Genomic DNA, 10,854 nt, shown 5'->3' with positions numbered 1-10,854 from the left:
CTGCTATTGCTCAGAATCTGTTACGTGGTCCTGTAGCCAAGTCAATGTTGCTACACTAAATTGTCAACACAGAAGAATATACTTTTGAGCTCCCGATCTCTGAACATTTCTAAAGGCCATTAAAGGGGATATAGACCATAACTGTATTTCAAAACTATAGACATTATGGGTATGTCTACAGTTATTACTATTGACTGTAAAGTATACCCTCAAATGGCTCTTTCTAGGGAAGTGTGGAGACAAACAGACAAAATGTTCAAATGTCAGAACTTATGACAGGCGAGGGGAGACAGAGAAGGGTGTTCTAATCACAACATCAACAAATGTATCCACATTCAAAGAGAAGTCTGGGTGAAAAAAATATATAATATATAAAACCAAGTCAAAGGAAAAGGGTTTCATACAACACAGTATCAAAAAGTAAAAGGAACACACTAAATGCAAACTGGTGGCAAATAAGTCCAGAGCCTGTTGTGACAGGTCCTTCCAGCATCAATCAGGTTTCTTCTCATCAGTTGTTTGAAGAACATTTACAGATGTGGTGACGTCAACAAGAGTCTCTCATGGGAGGGTGGGCAGGTTTCAATCATTGGTTTCAGGGTCTGTCTGTGCCATGTAGGCATCTAACTCAGCATCCAGGTGTCCTTTTGTTTTTGACATGTACGCATCCAATTGGTTGTCCAGCTGTTCCTTGGTCAGTACAGGGCGAGAAAGGGCACCTCTCCCCCGTCCACGGCCTCGGCCTCGGCCTCCAAAGCCCCCTCTTCCCCGACCTATTATACCCCGACCTGGCCCAATGGGGTAAAAAAGAAAACAAAAACAACAGTCACAAATAGGCTTAACAGATGCACAATGGTAAATGCCCCTTAGAATAATGGGACCTAGCTGAGAAAGGGCAGGGAAAAGAGGAGGAAACTGAAGAAGAAGAAAAAAAAAAAAAAAAGCAAACACATTGGATACAAAGCAACACATGGAAAGCACACACAATGAATCCCTTTATTAACATGCTTATCTCTAGGAATTCTATATAAAAAATAGTCTTATCAATGAAATAGAAAATAACTAAAAATTAAGACTGTAAAAATCCATCTTTCCTTAGACAAAGAAATTACTTAAAATTTAGATTCACTATATAAATTCATGGAGTCCTGGTATGGCGCCGTAGGATAGGCACTAGACCACAAGGTCAATTTGAATTGGAAGGTCACTGGTTCAAAGTCACCAAGCTGCTCCTTGGAAACCCTATATAGGGTCGCTGAGTCGGAACTGACTGGACACACTTAACTATATATAAATTTGTTGTTGCTACTAAGTGCCATCAAGTTGGTTCCAACTCAGTGACCCTGTATAGGGTTTTCAAGGAGCAGCTGGTGGGCTTCAACTGCCAATTCTGTAGTTACAAGTCCAGTGCTCACCCCACAGTGCCAATTAAACACATTAATAGGGAGGAAGTTACACAGGCATAGAGAATCAGGGGTGTGAAACTAATTTTCAAATTAGGTTTTATTAGAGACCCTTTTACAAACGTTATCTTAACTCTCTTTAAAACTTATCAAAGAACCAACCCCATGTCAAGGAACTGAAGAGTTATTCTGACAAAGTTAACAATGTGGGGAGATGGGGAGTAGTTCGAGTCACTTCTCTCTCTGATTTTAGTCACCTTATGAAAATGATATGATTCTCTGCGAGATGGTTTCAATTCACTTAACAAAACAGACCCAGCTTTCTGAAAAGCTACTTTATTTCCCACACCCGTGTGATGTCTCAGAAACCAATTCAAATATAATTTGGAAACATGTTATTTCATCCTGAAACCCAAACTAACTTGCTCTTCACTCAATAAGCCAAGAGGCATATAATAATGGGAGAGAAGAAAACAAACCCTGTTATCAAATTTCCTTTCCTAACAGTTATTATCCCTTGACAACTTCAAGGTCATATATCATGGAAGACTCACCACAAACTTTAAAAGGACAAAAGCAAATAAACACAGGAGCTAAAATAGTAGATCCTCCCCACCACAGTGTTGTTGGGAGTTTTCCACTTAGCTCTAAGCCAAAAAGCTAGCATGAAATTTGGCATTAATAACAGCAATACCATTAAACTATTTTCCAATCTGGGTAATAAGGTCACAAGACAAGTATCACTAAATCTCAAAGGTAAGACTATCAATGGTTGCCGTTTAACTGACAATGACACCATCTTGCTTTCTACCTCGATCTTTTTTTGATGAAGTTTTTGGTTCCCCACAGACACAAACTTTACCTTGAATTTACTTAGTGTCAGGGCAAATGCTCAGCTGCCAAGTCTCAACAACCTCTTTCTCTGCTTTACCTTTATGCATCTCCCTCTTCTCTATTCCTATTTAACTCAAATTGGGATTTTGAGATACAGGGTAGGTGGTGGTGGAAAAAGTAAAGTCCCAAACTGACCATTTTGTCATTTTAAGATTACAATTTAAATTTGCAACAGCCTGGAAAACAAGTGTAAATATTCTGAACTAGGCACGTGGCCTATTCTTGGACTATTGTATACTAACAACATGTGAATTTACAAAGTAAGCCAGTTTCAAAACAAAACAAGACAAACAAATAAGCCTGCCTATAACTTGAAGCTGTGCAGAAAGGTGGCTCTGAGTTTTTGAGGAAAGGAAATAGGGGGAGCTACTCTGAAGTTGGTAGCTGACTAACCTCTACCACCGATTCCGCCACGACCCATAGCTCCACGCCCTAGGCCCCCTCTCCCAGGACCTCCACGACCTCGAACACCACCTCTTCTTAAGCCCATTCGGGGAGCTACGGCTCGTCCACCTCGGAGCAGGTTTTGACCTTGGAGAGGAGGCATACAATGTATAGGCAGGTAAATCCAAGAGAGACAAAGTAGATTCTAACCAAAGGAAGGTGGTGAAGGTTAAATCAATGATAGTAATTTGGTTAATTTTTAGGTTGGGTGGGACAAGCTGCACACTGAGTGTGAAGGTTATGGTGCTCTTTATTCAATCAATTCAGCAAGTCGGATCAAAATCCATATTTTGAAAGAAGTGGGAGTATGTTAACGAGTACATACATTTAGTAAGTATCTGGATTAATCAGATTGATTGCCTAGATCTGATTGTATGGTTGTTGATTTTAATACAAAAATAGAGAAAACATTACTGAGTGCCTAGAATATATAACTAAATAGTTTGTGTCAATTTGTCCTGTTCTTTTTCCAGATTTAACAAGAGCACTTCACTAGCACCAAAAAGAGATGATTAGTTCAAACATAGGTCAACAGACCATACATTTCTTAAGCTTGGCTGATTTCTACAACTTGAATGTGCTTTGACTCAGACAGCAGCAGTGTTTTAAAATGGAATGGATATGAAACGAATTACCTGTCTTTACGCAGGTAAAGCCTCTCACCATTGCATAATATCAGAAAAGGAATGGTATCGATAAAAGACATGCAGCACTATTAAAAACATGTGATTTCGAAAGTTATAATAATACAAATTCAGGCTTAAATATGTTAAACAAATGTGTCCATAAGCAGCCCAAGTGAAGAAGGAAGGGGGCAGGGCTTAGCAATGATCAGATAACACAGCACTGACCTCTGAGTGACATCCCGCCCCTAAGTAGGGTTCTCGTGGCACGTCCCCCACGTAGTCCTCCTCTGGGTAAGCCTCTCTGGATTATGGGCAGGCCTCGTCCTCCGATTGCTCCCCTGGCCAGGGCCCCTATTGGTCGGCCTAACCGTGCCTGGATGTTACTCTTACCCAGGCGCTGCTTTAAGCTCTTCTGGAAGAAAAGGTGTTGGGGGGATTGAGATCAAAAAATAGCCATCCAGTGGGATATGGCAACTCAAAGTGCAGAGAAAAAGAAGCAAATGAGATGACTGGTGTGTAGGGAGATAAAAACTGTGCTGTAAGAATTTCATACCAGAAGCAAGCCTTTGTCTCAGAACATGGGTATAAAAGCAGAATTCCAATTCAGAACAGACACACCAAGAAGCTTGAGTACGGTTCCATATTGTAACACAAGTTACCTCACTATGTTGACTACTGAAATCATACACTACCACTTGGGAATTCATTTTAAGGAAGCACACTGTAGTTCAAGTACTGGATTCTGCTGTTTTTGAATCAAAGGCTGACAACGATATGATTTGATTCATACCTGCCCAAGGGCTACCACTGTCTTCAAAGGCTTACTCAAACACCATAGGAAGAGTTCATCACACTCTGGGTAAAATTTAAATTATAAGTTCATTTGAATTCTGTGACTTAAGAACAAGATTGATTTCTCAGTCAAAAAGGCCAGTCTGCTCCATTTTTCCTCTGAGTATCTAGCTCCAGACGGTCCACTTTTTACCTTAAGATGTAAATAAACACAAAAAAGTCAAACCTCTTTTCCTTACATTTCACAAATATCCATAACTTCAGACCTGTCTTTTCAAACAGCTCTACTGAGCCAGTATCACAACCTTTAATTCAAAATAAACATGTAACCCAAATGTAACCCCGTACAGAGTCAGCCAAGCTTATTTATATGTTAAGAGTTGACAGGTAAGTTATAAAATTCTGGGCCACATTTGAAACAAGGACAGAGAGAGAAATATTTCTAATAATCTGTCTCTCAAAGAAAAACCCAATGAAGATCATCACGTATCAAAAATTCTTTCAAAGGAAAGGGACAATATAGCCTTGAATACAGCAAGGGACTAGGCAAATTTGTTTTCCTATAAAGCCATTAGTCAGTACGAATGAAAATAAATTCTATGCATCTAAGGTTTCAGTAAGTAACTACTGATTTTGGGCGGGGCGGGCAAGTAATGTCTCCTTCCCACAAAAGATGTGGTAAGGCAATATTAGTTTTCCAGCACAATTATCACAAACGGCTTCTAACCAGAGGGGCAGTTTCTAAATATTAGATGCCTCCCATGGGCTATTGAAATCCACCATAGAGCCTGCAACACCACTCCCCCAGCAGCACACAAGTATGAGGTCTGGACTTAATTCCACTAGTCAGTCATCCTGAGTATATTCTCCTGAGATTTGGGCTTTAGAGGGAAGAACCATACACACAGTGCTTAGAAGTTCTTTTCCCTTCCCAATACTAAGATGCCACCAATACTGGTCTCCAACACTGACAGGAAGCATTAAGATGTCAACTCTACTCTTTCAGTTTCCAGTTTGGAGCTGTGCTGTAAGATAAGGTAGGCACATATGGCTAATGAATAGTAAACAAAATAAAAAAATTCACCTTTTTCCATGTGCTAACATGTGGCAAAAGTTGTTAGAGCAGTAGAAAACGCACATAGGGCTTTTCCATCACTGCAGGAAAGTTGTATTGAACAGTACTGCTCCAAGCCTACTTAAAGCTACTTGTTGGAATGTCTTATAAGAGGTTATATCAGATTATCTTCAGCAATTTTTTACATTTACTCTTAGAAAATGTAGTGCTTTTGATGCCTGTTTTCCTGAGTCAGGGATGAATCTAGCTACTTCAAGGCTTAAGGCAGCTGAAGCAGAGAGCCTTGGTTATTTTTGGTCAATGAGCCCAATGGCTCAAAATGGGGGGGTGGGAGGGTGTGTTATATTTAACTGCTGAAATTTATGCAGAGCCATGCAGTGCTACTAGCTAAAGTCCTTACAGTTGCATGGCACCGCCCTCCAGACGCCCAGCCACAGCATGGACATATCCTTCCACAGCCACTGTCCGGACTTGCATATAAAGTCTATGAATAATAAAGAGCAGGTTTTATTTCAGGTCTGAATAGAATTCTCATATTGGAAATTTGAGAGAACCCACCAACTTTTAAATTACTCAGTGTTCTCAGGCTACTTTATTTATAAAACTTTAGGTGCTGTGGAGATGAAGATACATCCTGCGTGTTCTGTATTTTATCACTGAAAACTTTTGACTAAAGCTTTTTGTACTTCTTGTATTAGGGCAGAAAGAATAAAATCATCTTTCCTCATTTAATAAGGAGTGAAAGGTGTTTTCACTGATAACAGAAACAGGCCACATTGGTGGCAAGCTCCCCAAGAGAAAAAGATCATTTGAAGGAAAAAAAAAAAAGTTACTTAAAAGTACCTGCCAAATTTGGGATTCTCTGAACTTCTCTTTGCTCCAGAGAAGTTTCAGCTTTTGCCCTGAGCCACCTTGTAAATCATCCTTCACGTCCTGACAGCCTCAGTAGACTGCCTGACAGAGATCACCAGCTGCTTCTGGAGCATTAAGACCCATTCTCTCACCTGCTTAAGTTTTAATGCTGCCTGGACAGAGGGTCTATTCTCCATCTGCTGGGCCAGTCTTCTGTTTCTGGCACTGGCTAGTTGCTGTTGTTGCTGCATCGAAGCCCGAATATTCACTGGCATCGGCTGTTTGTTCTTCAGCATATTAGTAAAGCTTCAAGGTCGAACAAAATGGATGTTTAAATAAAAGCTTTATTACAAAACATTTATTGGCATTTCATGGCTTGCTAGACCAGGAGGAGCTCCAGATCCCATGAACTTTAAATAAAGTGGTACATTTAGGTCAAGGCTGATGTGGGTTAAAGACTCCTCTGTTTCCACAAACTTGCAAGAATCAGAAACTTAGAAATGCAGCTAAGTGCAGCACATTCAATCAAAAGTGATAACAAGGGCTCAGGTAACGGCTTTTAGAGAAGTGGAAGGTATGAAAAACACGCAATAAGCAGATATGATGACAGTAGAAAGACAGAAGATGTAGTTTCAAAGACAAAGACAGAAAGCCAAAACCTTGGGGTACCTGAGTGTATTTAAGGGCAAACATGAGCCAAGACTAGAGCACCTTCAAAGCCCATGGAAACATTTGGCAGTTGTTGCTGAATTAGCTTTGACTCAAGGCAACCCTATGTTATGTCAGAGTAGAACTGTGCTCCATAAGGTTTTCAATAGCTGATTTTAAAAGTAGATTGTCAGGCCTTTCTTGCGGGCCACCTCTGAGAGGGCTGAAACCACCAACCAGTTAGCAGGTGAGTGTTAACTATTTGCACCATGCAAAGATTATGGAAACAGTGTGTTATCCATATTAATTATCAGTGTGCATCACATTTTCTTATATGTTTACTTAGTTTGTGAATATAAATAGTAAACGGAGTAGAAAAAGCACAAATGCTTCAGAAGAGGCAAAAATAGACATAAAAACACTCCTTAGATCTAACATTTAACTTAATAAATTTATTGACCAAAGGCCTTCAATTAACATAGCTCTTAAGAGATAGAACCTACTTAAAAGACCCAAGCTTTCTTAAACGATCACTTTTCTTGACTCCAAATAATTGCTTCTGAAAACTTCATTTAAAAGCTTGTGAAGACACTCATTATTCCTATCAAGATAAGTGTAATGGGATGAAGAGAAAAACACAACTGTAAACAAATCCAAAACAAAAACAAACTAAAAGCAGAATGGAAAGAAAGTGAAATGGAGCAAAGCAAGTGCCTCTTACAAGGCCCAAGAATGACATTCAAGGGCCTTTGGACAGATTCATGGCTTGCTACCTGCCTCTTACAGGCCAGACACAACATTGCTGGCCTAGGACTGGGCAGCAAGCCTACTGCAGCCAGGGTACCATGCTACCGTGCTGCACCACCCCTGTATCAATGTAAAAAAAAATGTGAAGAGAGGGAGGGAGTGAGGAGTCTTTTTTAAAATACATCCCACCAGATAAATGTTTCAGACAGTTTAACATAAAAATCTACTGATAAGGGGTTTTGAAACAAGTGCCCAATTTGTTTCATGTACCACATAAGATTCAACTAAAAACAGAGGTCTGTAGCCTTCTGTTGGTATTTAGTTTAAAACCGGTTTTTTTTGTGTGTGTGCATTGGACCCCAGGGCCAATTTAAGTAATGTTTTCTTATGAACGAGCTGAAGTTGCTGTTGGCTGCCTCACCGCTCATTTAGAGACATCTTGGTGGTGCTTTTTAGCACAACTTTCGGAGCTGATTGTGCAGCCATCTTCAAATCTCGAGAATCTACAATGGACAACAGACAAAATAAGCAAACGGGAATGATGGTCCCCTCATTTCTACAAGGCCAACCCCCAAGTCAGTATCAGATGGAAAGGTCTTTAGAAGATGACACAAAAAACCATTTCAGCTGCTTAAGTCTATAAGGCAATTGGCTCAACCAATTACAATTTTAAGGCCACAGGATATAAACTAGCCTCGGTCTCCAGGATGGCAGAACCAGAGACAGCTAAGAACTTTAATCCTCAACAGGGTTCATCTGTTAACTACGGCAGCATATGAATTGCCCAGGGAACCTTTAGAAATATAGAAGTCTGGGCACAGACAATTAAATCCCCATCTCTAGGGGCTGGGAAAGGTTACTGAGGCGCTTCTAATGTTAAGAAGCGTTGAACTAGAGAAAAAAACAGGCACACCACGGTTTCAAAATTGAGTTTCAACTTCAAAATCAAGTAGGAGCTTTAGAAAAGGGCTTGGGATCTGAAGAGGAGAGGTTTCTTAAACAGGCACTAGTGCGTGCCTGGGAGTTGGCTCCCAGAGAGCATACGAGAAAATTTAACTCTAAAACCGCCATTAGTTTCCAAGCCAAAGTCCTATGCACCCAGAAACCAGACCCACAGCCACCGAGCCATCCCGACTCTAGCGACCTTGATAAGACACAGTAGGGTTTCCAGATCTTTCCGCGGAGCAGCTAGTGGCTTTAAACAGCCGACTTTCCGGTTGGCAGCCGAGCGCTCTAACTACTACATCACCAGGGCTCCTAAAATCCCAGCATCCTCACTTACAAGCCCTACCGTCTCAAAAGCCCGGGAAGACCGAACTTTGTTACGCTCGGCACTTTCCCCGCGCCGCCAGTTTGCCGCGGCGCCGTCCCCACCTCTTCACTCCGGCTCCACCCCCTTCCGGGGGCCTCCGGATCCAACACCCCGTGCGCCTCCACATCCCACCTACTACCCCTATGTCGTGGTCGTCGGCTCCTTCCGCTCCCCAGACTTTTCCCCTTTTCACTACAGAAACGCACCAAAGGAAACGGACGCCAGTGCTCCTCCCGGGGCTGCCACCACGGCTGCGGCAGGCGGGCCGGGGACCGGCCGAACCTGAATTGATGGGGGGCTCGGGATAACTTGGTGGGCGGTTGGTTAAGATAAGTAAGCAACAGTCTGCTAGGCTAGTTCGTTGTTTGTTTGGTCGGCCCGTCTGCTCACCCGGCCAGCCCTTTTCTCTATGCCACCACTGCTGCCACAGAAGCCGCCACCTCCCGCTCGATGTCCCAAACAAAATGGCCGCCACGCCCTGTGCGGAGTGGGACCGGCTAAAATGGCGTCGACACGAACGTCAGACGTCGGAGCCACGCAAAACTAGGGGGCGGGAAAGGTTTGTGATAAGCCTGCGCAAAGGTCAGGGGCGGAGCCTTTGTGGGAGGCGGAGTTTTAGCTAAAAATCTAATTTGTGTTACACCGAAGCGGTAAATGTTAAAAGGGGCCAGTGGCCTAGACTTTGAGGCATGTAAAATTTTCACGTTCGGGGCGGCTTGGAGGTTGTAATCTGGAATCCCTGGTAGTCTGGAGTCTTGGGTAGTCCGGAGTTCTGCGTGGTATGGCTTGCTGAGGGCGGATTCAAGTCTCGATGAAAAACATTTTGTGCACTTTTGCACTCCCTCGCCAAGATCCCAAAACTAAACCGAACTGCTATGGAGTGAATTCCGATTCAGCGACCCTACATGGGATTTCAGAGACTAAGTCTGTACGGGAGCAGACAACGTCGTTTTCCGGGGAACGTCTTGCGTTTAACAGTCCAACGCCTAAACCACCGTCTAAATTTTTTTATGCGGAACTTTATCCTAGTTTCTCACATAACACCTTTGCACTGGTTCTCCCTTCACCCCCATTCTCCATATTAAGAGAGTTGAGAAGAGCTAAGAAGCTCTGGGAGCACATACATATCTTCCACATCCTGATGGATTTACCACCGCCCGTCCATATTTCTCCCCACTTCTTCCCTCCCCAATTTGTCCTAATCCTTATTTGGGAAGATGTTTTCGTCCATGTTCACCCTTCTATGTCTTTCCTCTCCACCCGCCATCCACGTTGATTTTGACACATCTATAAAGGAACTTTTCTTATGCCTGGGTACGTAAAGAGTGCTCAGATGTTTAAAGGATGAGTGAGTGAACACATCTTCACTTCCTCCACCTTAGTCTTGTAACCAGGTTTTTTATTTCCCTTTCTGGTACTTGTATATGTTTTAATACTCTGGTATCTTTGCTGGACTTTAGGTATGTGAGGGAGGATGGTGTTTGCTTTGTTCACTGCTGTGTCACCAGTTTCTATACAATGTCTAGCACATGGGAACCACTTAGCAGTTGCCATTTGTGTTGTTAAGTGCTGTCGAATCGATTCCGACTCATAGCGACCCTGTATAGGGTTTCCAAGGCGTGAATGGTGAGTTTGAACCACCAACCTTCTGGTTCAATGGACTTTGCAGTCTGGTGCTTTAACCCACAGTGCCACACCAGGACTCCTAGCAGTTGCCATTGAGTGATTCTAATTCATGGTGACCTCATGGAAATCAGAGTAGAACTATCCTCCATAGGGTTTCAATTGGGGGATGTTTTGGAAGCAGACATTTCTTTTAAGGCACCTCCGAGTGGACTCAAATCTCCATCCCTTCAGCTGGTTGTCCAGCACATTAATCTTTGCAACCACCCAGGGACTCCCTAGCACATGGTAGGTCCTTGGTAAATATTGTTAAATGTTGAATAAAGATTCTGTTCTGGCTTTGTAGCTGATGTCTTGTCTACTTATAGCTGGAATCCTGAAATCCTAAATTGCTGGGCCTTGAGCATTCCTCAGGTAGGATGCAGTGCAAGCAACCTT

General features: G+C 42.4%; 1 protein-coding gene across 3 annotated transcripts; it reads right to left on the bottom strand.

Annotated features, from left to right (window-relative positions):
- Positions 1–382: 382 nt before the first annotated feature.
- Positions 383–9,277, bottom strand: CHTOP (chromatin target of PRMT1). 3 transcript variants are annotated; one of them, XM_006861468.1, is made up of 6 exons: positions 9,000–9,277; positions 7,903–7,984; positions 6,239–6,392; positions 3,593–3,776; positions 2,691–2,828; positions 383–788 (listed from the first exon to the last, which is right to left on the bottom strand). In XM_006861468.1, the coding sequence occupies exons 2-6, from the start codon at positions 7,965–7,967 to the stop codon at positions 583–585; spliced, it is 747 nt and encodes a 248-aa protein (XP_006861530.1). In that variant the 5' UTR covers positions 7,968–7,984; positions 9,000–9,277; the 3' UTR covers positions 383–582. The 3 variants fall into 3 exon arrangements, with proteins under 3 accessions (XP_006861530.1, XP_006861529.1, XP_006861531.1); XM_006861467.1 differs by having other exon boundaries at positions 3,593–3,779; positions 9,000–9,081; XM_006861469.1 differs by lacking the exons at positions 2,691–2,828; positions 9,000–9,277 and having other exon boundaries at positions 583–788; positions 7,903–7,967.
- Between the last annotated feature and the right edge of the window lie 1,577 nt (positions 9,278–10,854).

The sequence above is a fragment of the Chrysochloris asiatica genome, unplaced genomic scaffold (genome assembly GCF_000296735.1).
Source record: "Chrysochloris asiatica unplaced genomic scaffold, ChrAsi1.0 scaffold00042, whole genome shotgun sequence".
In the NCBI taxonomy this organism is placed as follows: Eukaryota; Metazoa; Chordata; class Mammalia; order Afrosoricida; family Chrysochloridae; genus Chrysochloris; species Chrysochloris asiatica.
The sequence above is the reverse complement of the archived record's forward strand: the minus strand, read 5'-3'. Positions and strand labels throughout refer to the sequence as shown.

Coding starts and splice junctions, on each gene's coding strand:
- CHTOP (XM_006861467.1), bottom strand. CDS start 7,967: ATGGCTGCACAATCAGCTCCGAAAGTTGTGCTAAAAAGCACCACCAAG. Junction 6,393..7,902: donor AAGATGTCTCTAAATGAGCG/GTGAGGCAGCCA, acceptor TCGACCTTGAAG/CTTTACTAATATGCTGAAGA. Junction 3,780..6,238: donor CAGCATTAAAACTTAAGCAG/GTGAGAGAATGG, acceptor CTTTTCTTCCAG/AAGAGCTTAAAGCAGCGCCT.